At 43.7% G+C, this 13,635-nt stretch overlaps 1 protein-coding gene across 14 annotated transcripts in view; it reads right to left on the bottom strand.

Moving 5' to 3' along the window:
• Positions 1–13,635, bottom strand: part of RYR3 (ryanodine receptor 3) — a 293,341-nt gene that overhangs the window by 53,610 nt on the left and 226,096 nt on the right. For all 14 annotated transcript variants that reach the window (XM_077926602.1, XM_077926563.1, XM_077926598.1 and 11 more), the window contains 3 exons: positions 3,048–3,218; positions 1,229–1,288; positions 269–400 (listed from right to left, as the gene is read on the bottom strand). In XM_077926602.1, the coding sequence (XP_077782728.1) occupies positions 269–400; positions 1,229–1,288; positions 3,048–3,218 (363 nt within the window). The remainder of the gene's footprint in view (positions 1–268; positions 401–1,228; positions 1,289–3,047; positions 3,219–13,635) is intronic.

Raw genomic sequence — 13,635 nt, 5'->3', positions numbered from 1 at the left:
CTTTTCACAGGGCCTGTAAGACAGAGCTGTTCCACCAGGCCTTTGGTCAGGGCGCAGCCTGACTCCCTCCTTTGGCAATCTCTACAAAGCTTTAGTCTATGGTTGCCATCAATTTGTATTTTAATTAATTTTTAGAATGTATTTATAATGTTGTACTGTTTTAGTGTTGTTAGCCGCCCTGAGCCCGGCTTCGGCTGGGGAGGGCGGGATATAAATAAAATTTATTATTATTATTATTATTATAGCTGATAGGTGAGATCCGTTTCACCTGTTCCAGATGATACACAGCTGCTGAGATCCTTTGCACACGCTGCACTATTTTCTCAGGATCAACAGGTTCATCAGCTTTCAAGACATCCTTGTACAAATTCAACTGCCATTTCACAGCTGGGTCATCTGACTGCAAATAACAGATATGATCTTGTATCAAAAATGTTTAAAAATACTTAGCAGACTCATTTAAATAAACATTTGAGGGGGGAATAAGAAGTAAAATGCCCCACTCTTACACAGTAATCCTATACCTCAATTATGTCAGGCCCGGGAGCATGGGGATATGATTGTCATATCTTATACTCACTCAGCCTAGAAGATTAGGAAAAGCATGCCACTGGGAAAATTCCAAAATCAGCTCTAACTCCACCCTACCCCACTAAAAGATAAGCAGAAAATTGTGATCCAAAGGTTAGAACAAATAATAGTGTTTTTGCCAGGAGCATAAAGGAGAAGTAAAGCTGTGTATGTATCATCTGCATATTACTGACAATGTACTACAATAATCTAGCTGACCTGACCAGCAATTTCATGTAAATATTAAACACAATGGTGGATAAAATCGAATCCGGTACTTAAGGCTCCACAGTGCTGAACCAAACTCCCCAAGCACCACCCTCTGAAAACAGTCATCCCGGTAGGACTGCAACCGTCATAAAGCATTGCTACCCACTCCCAACTCAGACAGCTTCTCCAGAAGAATACCATGGTCAATGGTATCAGAAGACACTGACAGATCAAGGAGGATCACTAGGGACACACTCCCTAGAGGTGATCATACAGGGCAACAAAGGCAGTTTCTATACAAAAAGCACAGAGGTGTGTCTGCTAAATCCTATAGCCCTCACAGCCTGCATAACTTAAGCAAAAGATTGTCTTGTTAAACATCTAAATGTTTTAAAACTTTGCCTAATGCTAAAAAACGTTTCATCTGACAGACCTTTTTGAACATTACCTTCTCCTGCAAATGCAAATTATTGCGTAAATGCTCCTTCACCTCTTCTTCTGTGTCTTTCTGCATACAAATATAAGCATATATTAATCTGTGCCATACTAAAAGTTGGACTAACTTATTAAATTATATTTCTAGAAAGCAAATATCCTGGTGATGAGACAGCCCGCAACCATCTACAACTGGGCTGCAAAGTTTTGCCAACAGAATAATTATATTGTAACCCAGAAGAGACAGGAGGATCCAATTTCCCAAGGGTGAAGATTGGGAGAGGCTGTGAGAAGCAGGGAGAGTTCTGAAACAGCTGGTGAGAAAGTCTTGTGTGTTGATATTTGTGGATTTAGTAAGTGAATGATTTTGACTGTTCTTCTTCCCAGTTATTATCCATATGTTTTTAAACACCAAATATTGTCTATTTGTTTTCTTGGAATCCAGTCTGGAAGAATAGCTGGAAAGCTGAAAACAGGATCCTAGACAGCTGCCTCCCATCAAGAAGCAACAGCAGGCAACACGTACATAGGATTCCGTGTGGGAAATGTGATAAGAACTATAGGTGTGCAAAGCCAAATTCATTTTTTATGCTCATATCTGACCACTTCCCTTATTCAAAAAGGGTAACTGTTTGTTTCATAGAATCATAAAACTGCAGAGTTGGAAGGAACCACGAGGGTCATCTAGTCCAACCCCCTGCAATGCAGGAATCTTTTGCCCAACATGGGGCTTGAACCCATGACCCTTAGATTAAGAGTCTCATGCTCTAGCAACTGAGCTATGGCAAACGTAAATGAGCTATGCGTAGCTAATGTGAGATATTTCCTCAGTTCACACAACTGGCCCCATTTTTCTTACATACATCTGATGAAATGGGCTCTGCTCCAGGACAGCTTGGGTACTGTAAATTTGCTAGGATGCCTTTAAGATGCCATACAGGGCCGTCTTTACCCAGAGGTGCAAGGGGTGCGGTGCACCCGGGCGCCGAATTCTAGAGGATGCCCACCACTGAAGCCACCTAAGCTCTTAACTGCGAGCCGTGGGTGATTGTGGTCAATGGGTCATTTCCGTTCTCTTTTGTGGAACAGCTGCAGAATCAATGTATCCGGCGCTGCCCCCTAGTGGTGTATTTCATTTTCGCATGATTGCAAAAATGGAAAGACAGAGTTAGCGCTGCCATATTTTTTTTTCATATTAGTGGTTTTCGCTGCTCCCCTCCTTAAAAGCTCAACAACTTTGACATGCCCCCCCCCAAAAAAAAATTTGGGGGCGCTGGACGGATCTTTGCACCCTGGCAACGCATATGCTAAAGACGGCCCTGATGCCACACTATTCTATTTGTTACGACATATTCTATGCATACAGTAAATATGAGCATGCCATTGTGTCTTTAAGATCTATGAATAGCTTTCCAGCACAGGCAATAAGTATGTAATCAGTCAAGTGCTTTGGTCTAGCATTCATTTTTTTAGATGCATTTAGACTAATGAATAAACCGGTTTGCCATATGGAATGCTTGCGCATTGTTTCTTGCACTGTTGAGATGCAGGCGTTGCAGCGAGGGCATATCCTGATACTGCATAGCAACATGTGCACTTTGAGAACCCTTGTATTAGAACAGGCATAGGCAAACTCGGCCCTCCAGGTGTTTTGGGACTACAACTCCCACCATCCCTAGCTAACAGGACCAGTGGTCAGAAATGATGGGTATTGTAGTCCCAAAACATCTGGAGGGCTGAGTTTGCCTATGCCTGTATTAGAATCACAGTCCCCATGTGGTTGCTGGAATTTGAAAATTGAACACTATTAATTGAGCAAAACTTCAACTTACACAGCTGTATCTGAACTTAGCAAGAGATATCAGTTCTTGATCTCCAGGCGTACACATATTCAGTCCAATGGGAAGCATTTTTTTAAGTGCAGCTACAATTAGAGAAGTCTGTATTGAATATAAATCCCCTCTACGTTTTGATTTCTTTCGTTCTTGATCATGTCCTCCAGACTAAAAGGGAAGATACATACAAAATATATTGTGTAGTTATGTGATTCATTCTTATTAAATAGTTATTTCCCCTAATTATCCAACCAAAGCTAGCCTTTTATATTGACATATTATATGTAATATATATATATATATTTAATGGCTAAACTTGGGAAAATATAAGTGAACCAAAGAACTGCTGTGGAAAATGCATATTATTTTAGTAGCACTTCATAATTTACTTCACCACAGAAAATCTAAGAATACACATGTTGTAATTTTCTACAATCTACACATCTCCAAAAACACATACATACACACACATACGAATAACATCTGAAACGGATAAAAGTTTTGACAATAAGCTTTGTACTTTTAGAAGACAGTAAGTGTTTCTAACATTCTGAGCATTCTATGCATGTATGAAATGTATCTGTAATGCTGATTTTTAAAAAGTCTCATGTTGCCTATATATGAATTCAATAAAGTCATACGCCTATGAGTTTGTACACTAGAAAGCTACTTTTCATTAACTCCATTGTTGATAAAAAAAAATTCAGGTAAATGTATCAGACTACACTGTCAGCAGCTTCAGTCACCCAGAGCATAAGGAAAATGAGCCCTAGGAAAGAGACAGTAAACAGGTTGCACATCAACATAATATCTGTTCCTATTCTATCCAAATAATGTAAAATAAAACTTTTTATTTAAGGCAGCAGATCAAAGCTCTGAGCAACAACAAGGTCATCATTAACAGAATCATACTATGAACAAACTTACACTAAAAAGCCACACACAAAAATGTCCCCTTCCTGAATTCCATGCTTGAAATAGACTCTCACTGGCCACAGTGAGAATTTGCCACACACATGAATTCAGAGCTGGGCTCATAGCATTTCACTGCTACAAACAGCAGGCACTTGCTATAAACCCTCCACATCTTAATGCCGCTGCAAATGAAAATTTAAGGCCCTGAGTAAACTGTACAAGCTCGTTATGCTGGTACAGTAAGAGCTGTTAGTACTAATTGTTTGCAAACAATTACCACACGGTTTTTATTCTAGGAGAAAGAAAAGTCTAACAGTGCACACACTTTGGGTAAATTGTTGCAAAGCTCTCGTTTTTTATGAAAACTACCAAAGCATCTAGCCATTCCTACATGTTTGGCAGTTCAGTTATGAACAAAAACATGATGTGGTGGTTTTCCTTCAGGGACCGACAAATGCAGGAAGTATTTTGCCTCAAAGCTTTGCTTGTCAAAATGCCTTAGAAAAAGTTTTCTACAGTAGCAATGAAATAATGGCTCTATATTTAATGACATTAATTTGTACTCTACTTTGATAGCAGACAAACAAATGCCACAATGTATCACGGGGACCCAGTGGCGTCACTCGTCTGTTAATCAGGGGAGGTAACTGGTGTAACACAGGAGGTAAGTCAGTCCTAGTTTTTCATTCTTCTGTTCCTTGGAGGACAGGTTTGTCCAGAAAAGATTCCCCGTTATCTACTTCAGTATGAGTGGGTAAGAAAGTTTAACATAAACGCAGTAAAGGGGGGGGGGGAAGACATTTTAAAAGTGAATATATGCTCCATTCTGTCTCTGCCACCAAATTTCAGTCTTTTAAAATTGCTACTCCGTACTTCTCAATTTACAAAGATAGAACTGGAGAGTCAGAGAACATCATGCTCTGTTCATGACAGTAAGGAAGTGGGTTGTGCTTTAAAATTATCTGTTCATATTTATTCTATACTAGCAGAAACCCATCAAGGGTATCTGTTCTTTCTTTCTACTCATCAGCCTTATTATTAAAGGAGGGAAGGTCTTTACTTACATTCCCCTCTATAATGATGAGGGCTACAATTTGATCTGATGTAAATGTAATGCTGAGCTATAGACTACTGATAGGTTTGGAATGTTTGTAACCCACCTAACTAAACAAAGTTATTCAGGCAGCTTACATTGAGCTGCTTCACATATAAAGCTAAGTCAAACTATGGCTTACTGCAAAAGTGCTAGAATGGGGGGTTTGCAGAAGAGACTGCAGCTGCAGCACTCCTCTCCCAGACTTACTGCTGCTACAGTGCCATAAGCTAAGCCATAGTTTGGCTTAGTTATAAAGGTTCCCAACCCGGCATTTGGGAAGGCTTTCATGGGCACCCTCAGGCAGCTGTTCCAGACTCTGAGCTTTCATTAAAAGAAGAAGAAAAGGCTCTAAACTTCCAAGAAAGAAAGTTATGAAGCAAAATGTGCAAGTACCCTTCGAAGCAATTTCTGTGAAATGAGTCAACCTTTGTTTTTAGTGAATGAGTGAAGTCAGAGCTGTGATTGATAAGTGAGTTGTTTGGACCAGGCAAAAGGAATTCCTGGGGTTGCAACTTTACTTTTGTTTTATTTCCTAGTTCTTGGATTCACCCATTTGCTGCTATCTTTGCTTTGCCCCTTGCCAGCAATGTGGAGCAGTTGGCAGCAGGCAGCATCTTGAGAATTATTTTTTTTGAAAATGTGGGTATGGGCAAAGAAAGTCGGGAAGCCTACTACTGCAGTTCTGTTAGTTTTGCTACCTCCTGGCACAAAAAGCAGGCATCTGTTTGAGAGCATCCTCAGTTAAACATGGGGGCGGAAAGAGGATATGGCAACCCCCTTTTTTTGTTTCTGCTGCATGTCCTATAGCAGGATTGTTCCAAAGTTGTGGTTGGTGGCTGTTGTTTTTTGGAGGGAAGAGCCCACTGCAGAGGCGTCATGATGACAATGGTGATAATGACCACCTTTTATAATAATAATAATAATAATTTATTATTTATACCCCGCCCATCTGGCTGGGCCTCCCCAGCCACTCTGGGCGGCTTCCATAAAAACCAAAAATACAATAAAATATCACATGTTAAAAACTTCCCTGAACAGGGCTGCCTTAAGATGTCTCTTGAATGTCAGGTAGTTATTTATCACTTTGACATCTGCTGGAAGGGCGTTCCACAGGGTGGGCGCCACTACCGAGAAGGCCCTCTGCCTGGTTCCCTGTAGCTTTGCTTCTCGCAATGAGGGAACCGCCAGAAGGCCCTCGGCGCTTGACCTCAGCGTCCGGGCAGAATGATGGGGGTGGAGACGCTCCTTCAGGTATACTGGACCGAGGCCGTTTAGGGCTTTAAAGGTCAGCACCAACACTTTGAATTGTGCTCGGAAACGTACTGGGAGCCAATGCAAGTCTTTCAAGACCGGTGTTATATGGTCTCGGCGGCCGCTCCCAGTCACCAGTCTAGCTGCCGCATTCTGGATTAGTTGTAGTTTCCGAGTCACCTTCAAAGGTAGCCCCACGTAGAGTGCATTGCAGTAGTCCAAGCGGGAGATAACCAGAGCATGTACCACTCTGGCGAGACAGTCCGCAGGCAGATAGGGTCTCAGCCTACGTACCAGATGGAGCTGGTAAACAGCTGCCCTGGACACGGATTTGACCTGTGCCTCCATGGACAGCTGTGAGTCCAAAATGACTCCCAGGCTGCGCACCTGGTCCTTCAGGGGCACAGTTACCCCATTCAGGACCAGGGAATCCTCCACACCTGCCCGCCTCCTGTCCCCCAAAAACAGTACTTCTGTCTTGTCAGGATTCAACCTCAATCTGTTAGCCGCCATCCATCCTCCAACCGCCTCCAGACACTCACACAGGACCTTCACCGCCTTCACTGGTTCTGATTTAAAAGAGAGGTAGAGCTGGGTATCATCCGCATACTGATGAACACCCAGCCCAAACCTCCTGATGATCTCTCCCAGCGGCTGCATGTAAATGTTGAAAAGCATGGGGGAGAGGACAGAACCCTGAGGCACCCCACAAGTGAGAGCCCAGGGGTCTGAACACTCATCCCCCACCACCACTTTCTGAACACGGCCCAGGAGGAAGGAGCGGAACCACTGTATAACAGTGCCCCCAGCTCCCAGCCCCTCAAGACGGTCCAGAAAGATGCTATGGTCGATGGTATCAAACGCCGCTGAGAGATCCAGCAGAACTAGGAAACAGCTCTCACCTTTGTCCCTAGCCCGCCGGAGATCATTAACCAGTGCGACCAAGGCAGTTTCAGTCCCATGATGAGGCCTGAATCCCGACTGGAAGGGATCCAAATGGTCCGCTTCTTCCAGGCGTGCCTGGAGTTGTTCGGCAACCGCTCGCTCAATCACCTTGCCCAGGAATGGAAGATTTGAGACTGGGCGATAGTTGGCCATCGTGGCCGCATCTAAAGATGGTTTTTTAAGAAGCGGTTTAATAACCGCCTCTTTCAGCGGGTCTGGGAAGGCTCCCTCACGGAGGGAAGCATTCACCACCCCACGAAGCCCATTGCCCAGTCCTTCCCGGCTAGCTTTTATAAGCCAGGATGGGCAAGGATCCAGGAGACAGGTGGTTGGTTTCACTCGTCCAAGCAGCCTGTCCACATCCTCGGAGGTAACAGATTGGAATTGATCCCACTCAACTTGACTAGACAGAACTCTAGCACTCTCCCGCCCCGGCCCTGCTCCCACGGTGGAGTCTACTTCTTCCCGAATCTGAGCGATTTTATCTGCAAAAAACTTTGCAAAATCATTGCAGGAGAACATGTGGCCCGTACTGGGCCCCGATGTTGCAGGTGGTTCCGCTAAATTGTGAACCACCTGAAAAAGTCTCCTGCTGCTGTTTTCTGCAGATGCAATAGAGGCGGTGAAGAAATTCTTCTTCGCCGTCACTATCGCCACTTGGTAGGCTCGACGTTGAGCTCTAACCTGTGTCCGGTCAGATTCGGAATGAGTTCTCCGCCACCGGCGCTCTAGCCGTCTCAACGATTGTTTCATTGCCCTCAGATCCGTGGAAAACCACGGGGCTGTCCGGGCTCCATGCAACCGGAGAGGGCGCTTCGGAGCCAAACAGTCAATAGCCCTGGTTAACTCCACATTCCAGCGGGCCACCAGGGAATCAGCTGAAAGGCCATCAACATGGGATAAAGCATCCCCTACTACTCTCTGGAAGCCATTTGGATCCATTAAGTGGCGGGGGCGGACCATCCGAATTGGTCCCACCTCCCTGCAGAGGGGATGGGTCGCAGAGAAGTCCAGTTGCACCAGGAAGTGATCTGACCATGGCACTTCTTTCGTTTCGCTTTTACTTAGTGTCAGATCACCAACATCCATAGAGGTAAACACCAGGTCCAAGGCATGTCCACGGCTATGGGTTGGGCCAGACTTATTCAGGGACAGCCCCATGGAGGCCATGCTTTCCACGAAGTCCCGAGCGGCCCCTTGTAAGGTCGTGTCGGCATGGATGTTAAAATCCCCTAGGACGACCAAGCTAGGTGTCTCCAGGAGAACATCCGCCACGACCTGAAGCAGCTCGGGCAGGGAATCCTTGGTGCAGCGGGGAGGTCGGTACACCAAAAGGAATCCTGTACTGCCCCTATTGCCCAACTTCCAGAACATGCACTCAGAAAACTGGGTCTTCCCAACAGGACGCCTGGTGCAAACTAATGACTTCCTAAAAATCACTGCAACCCCCCCTCCCCGCCCACATGACCTGGGTTGCTGTGCGTAAGAGAAACCTGGTGGACAAGCAGCGGCAAGGACAGGCCCATCTGCTTCATCCAACCAGGTCTCTGTTATACATGCCAGGTCAAATCCTCCATCCATGATCAAGTCATGGATGGCAGTGGTCTTATGAATCATTGACCTGGCATTGCACAGCAGCACCTTCAGGTCATGTGGGTATCCCTTGCTGATTCTAGTATCCATCCGGTCAGGACCAGACCCGGAGGCAGGGATAGTCCTCAGACAACGACTAAACCCGCCTCCTCTGTAATGATAGGGTCTGGTCTTAGCGTAACTCCTCCTCCTACCCGTGATCACTGAGATCGGTTGTCCCAGTGCATCCTGCCCTGTGGAACATGCCCCAGCCCTAGTTGTTCCCAAGTTGTTGTGTTTTGCCAGGGCAGATCCAGCACAGAGGCATCATTATTACCAATATCATCATCAACTTTCCCCCGGATTGTACGCAACAAAGCTTACTCAGAGTAGACCCACTAAAATTAGTGACCCTAAGTTAGTCAAGACCATAATTCATAATGACTACATTTTTCCTGATTGTTTTCAAGTTGTGGGGAAATTTTAAATAAATTTGGTACGAGATGTGTACACTGATTTTAGTGTGATCCAAAATTATTTTGTATCCCTGCAATCACAAGTCTTGATTGCAGGGAAGGAGGGCAAAGAGGAGGGAGAGAATAATTTGATAAAGTAATCTAGATATTTTAATGGGCAATGACAAGCATAGTACATTTATTACCACTACTACTATTAGTATTTCTAATGTTAAAAATCCCAATACATTAATGAGTCTGTTGCGATAACACTTTTTCAATTAAAGATACTAAACTAATTTACATAAAATGAGGATGGTAACAGAGGCAGAAGAGAGATGCTGTTGGGCCATTTTCTTCCCCATGAAATCAATACCCAGGCCTGTATAGAAAAGTGTGTAGGAGTATAAAAACAGATGTTCTGGCAAAATCTGCCTAACTTTCCAATAGGATTTATATTGGGCAGAACATGTACCTTCCCTTTGTGACGCCACTGCTGTGATCAATGGAAAGAATGCTGAGAGCCTGGTCATCTCTAAAACTAAAACATAAAGACACATCATGCACTTTGACCTGTACCTTTACTTGCATGGCCTGTATGAAAGAAAAAATACAAGGAAAAAAGTAAGTAAACTTGATGAAAAGATGGGAATTTTACAAGTTAATTAGAAACAATATCTTCTTTTTTTCAACAAAGTAGCTAAAATACCTTGCATTTACAATGAACCATTACCATGTGTCATTATGTGCTTCCTTAATAAAAGAATGAATTACTGAATTAGATTAATTTCTTCTATTATTACGCTTACTGAGGGTTAAAAATAAAGAATATACTGAGGATTACCAATGGCAATATATTTTATTCTATATATATTATGTAAACCCCCATACTGCTGTTTTATTCAGTTTAGAATAAAGGAAAACCATAAACAACAATACATTTACTATCTTTATAATCTTTTAATATTGAATGTTTGATAACACACACTTACCAATTTTTTTAAGCCTTGTATCTGTTAACAAACAATATTCACAAGAAATGCAACAAACCAAGTGCTTTTGCTTTAACATGGAAAACTAATGTTACATGAAACTTTGTGCAGGTTACAGAAAGTTTGATTCTGCAATTATTTCTCGACCTTCTCTCCTTTTGGCCTTCTTGGGCACTTTAAAATGCCACGATTCAAAGTTAGAAGTTAAGGACTGAGGTCTACAATCACATCTACTTTCCCCAAATATATTTTAACTAGTAGAAGATAAAGTTAAATACTTTTGTCCTATGGATTTCAAGCTCTTGCTAAACTTTGCTTGCTTTCCCTGGAGAGACCTACCAGACTGATAGACAGTTTCAGCCAACTGGCCAAAGTCAGCTCTTCCATGTAGCCTTTAGGCTAGACTGAATGTATAAATTTTATTCCTAGTTTGGCTTTTTTCTCTCTGCTCCATCTGTGCTCTGGATTCCCGCCCCCCCCCCCAAAATATGCTTTTAAATGCTAGATATTTGTTGTATTTTAAAACTTTTTCTGCTTTGACTGAAATTTATTTTTATCCTATAAGGTGTGATACCCATTTCTTAAAATAAAATAAATCCCCTACTTAAAAAAAATGGGACTTACAAGTGCTTAATTCTGACTGAATTGTGCCCTAGGAGTGTCAAAGAGAAGAGACTGTGCACAATATGGTTGTATCAAAAGAAAAAGGAAATCTCCTGAGAATGAGTTGCTGTTATTAAGGGTCAAACTAGAGAGGATGTTAATGCAACTTAAAAGGTAAAGGTAAAGATAAAGGGACCCCTGACCATTAGGTCCAGTCGTAGCCGACTCTGGGGTTGCAGCGCTCATCTCACTTTATTGGCCAAGGGAGCCGGCGTACAGCTTCCGGGTCATGTGGCCAGCATGACTAAGCCGCTTCTGGCGAACCAGAGCAGCGCACGGAAACGCCGTTTACCTTCCCACCGGAGCGGTACCTATTTATCTACTTGCACTTTGACGTGCTTTCGAACTGCTAGGTTGGCAGGAGCAGGGATCGAGCAACGGGAGCTCACCCAGTCGTGGGGATTTGAACCTCCGACCTTCTGATCGGCAAGTCCTAGGCTCTGTGGTTTAACCCACAGCGCCACCAGCGTCCCTTTAATGCAACTTACATGTGCATTTAAAAAATGTAAATAGCAACCATGGAAGAGTCCACAGTATCACAACTGCAGCAGAAGGGAAGGGGTTTAACTCTTGTCACCATACCCTGACAACAACCCCCCCCCCATCCAAAAGCTGCTATTTACATTAAGAGAGAAGCCTTTAATGCAGGGGTCCCCAACCGGTGGCCCATGGGCCGGAAGCGGCCCACGGAGGCCGTTTAACTGGCCCCCAAGCCGCCCCTGAACTGAGCTGCCCGCTTGGCGAGTCCCTGCGCATTGCACTAAACCGGCCTTGCGGCACAGGGACTCTCTTCCGCGGCTCTGAAAATTGCTTCTGTGCATGCCCAGACGCTGGAAATCGCATCTGCGCAGGCGCAATTTTCGGTGTCTGGGCATGCACAAAAGTGTTTTATGGCACCGCGGACATGCGCAGACGCGATTTCTGGCGTTGTGCTGCGCCGGTCTGGCCCAAGGAGGATCTCCGCAAGAGTGATCTGGCCCATGCCCGGTAAGCCTTGACGACCCCTGCTTTAATGGCTTTCATTTCATTCATATAGCTGGGAAGTGGAGGAATTTTAATTGAGGTCACCTTTCCTCCTTCAATCCATGCCCATATTGGCACAGCTAAAGACATCACTTGTCTTTAAAATGTAAAGATTAACTGCATTCATTCAATTAATGCCATGTCACTAATTTTGCCCTTTTATTATAATTCAAAACATTTATCTAAAGATGGTCATGGAAAAACGGTATTGATAGTCCTGCAACATTAATTACATATATGTTTACAGTGGTGCCTCGCAAGACGAAAAGAATCCGTTCCGCGATTCTCTTCATCTAGCGGTTTTTTCGTCTTGCGAAGCAACCCCATTAGCGGCTAAGCGGATTAGCACTATTAGCGGTTTAGCGGCTATTAAAGGCTTAGCGGCTGAGCTGCTAAAAGGCTATTAGCGGCTTAGCGGCTTAGAAAAAGGGGGGGGGAAGTGGGGGGAAAATGGCAAGACTCGCAAGACATTTTCATCTTGCAAAGCAAGCCCATAGGGAAATTCGTCTTGCGAAGCAACTCAAAAACGGAAAACCCTTTCGTCTAGCGGGTTTTCCGTCTTGCGAGGCATTCGTCTTGCGGGGCACCACTGTAACTGGAGCCATTAATATTAAGCAACAACAGCACACTTCACACAGTAACCAGTCAGAAAGAGGACAATAGTATAGCATTCACAGCTCTTACTATATAGCAATACGTCGTAGGCTCTTTCTAATTTTTTTATGTTCATTAAAAACTCGGAGCGTGAAATAAGTGAGATTCTCTCTCACACATTGCTTGGCTAACATTTTGGATCTAGGTCTGTTTATTTGGGGAGTAAGTAGTGGAGCCTACTACAGTCGTGCCTTGGAAGTCGAACGAAATCCGACTTCCAAAACATTCAAAAACCAAATAATGCAGCCATTCAGAAGCTGCCGAAGCCCCGTGGGACATTAGGGTTCCAAAAGAATGTTTGCAAACCAGAACAATCTATTCTTCAGTGCATCTTTATTTCTTTAGCCTATAAAAGCTATACACTAATGTGTGAAACTGATAGCAGTGTGGGGGGGGGGCACTGTATAAAACCACAATATTGGAGAAAATTTACAAAGCCATATTTGGAGCCAGAGATATTTGCTGGTTTTTAAAACAATGTCACATGATGTTAATTCTTTACATTGTTATATACTGTAATAGGTGATTCGTCTTGTGAAATTTGTCAGGTGCTTCTTGCCATAGGTAATTCGGTCATCCCTGTCAGCTGATAACAACTTAGATAATAAAGTTAATTGCTGTGAATTCTGAAGATAAAGCAGTGGTGGGAACCAGTGTCCCTCCAGATGTTATGAGACTCCAACTCCCATTAGCCTCAGACAGAATGGCCAATGCACATAGATGATGGGAGTAGTAGTCCAACAACATCTGGAGGGACACAGTTCCCCTTGTCTGACGTTAGAAAGTCCTTCCCCAGCCTGGAAAGTTCCTTCTGCCCTGAAATCCTATCCTTCTACTGAATGAACAACAAACATTTTGAAAACATTATCGGGTCTCATGCACAAATTCACAAAGCCTGCAGCCCTGAGCACTCTGAAACAAAAATCCCACCAAACTAAGTAGGATTTACTTCTAAGTAGACATGCATAGGATCAGAATTGAAGTGTCTTCCTCATCTTAGGCTGCTACCTATGTAGGTA

This window comes from Podarcis muralis, chromosome 1 (genome assembly GCF_964188315.1).
Source record: "Podarcis muralis chromosome 1, rPodMur119.hap1.1, whole genome shotgun sequence".
Classification (NCBI taxonomy): Eukaryota; Metazoa; Chordata; class Lepidosauria; order Squamata; family Lacertidae; genus Podarcis; species Podarcis muralis.
This window is presented reverse-complemented; position numbering and strand designations above follow the sequence as displayed.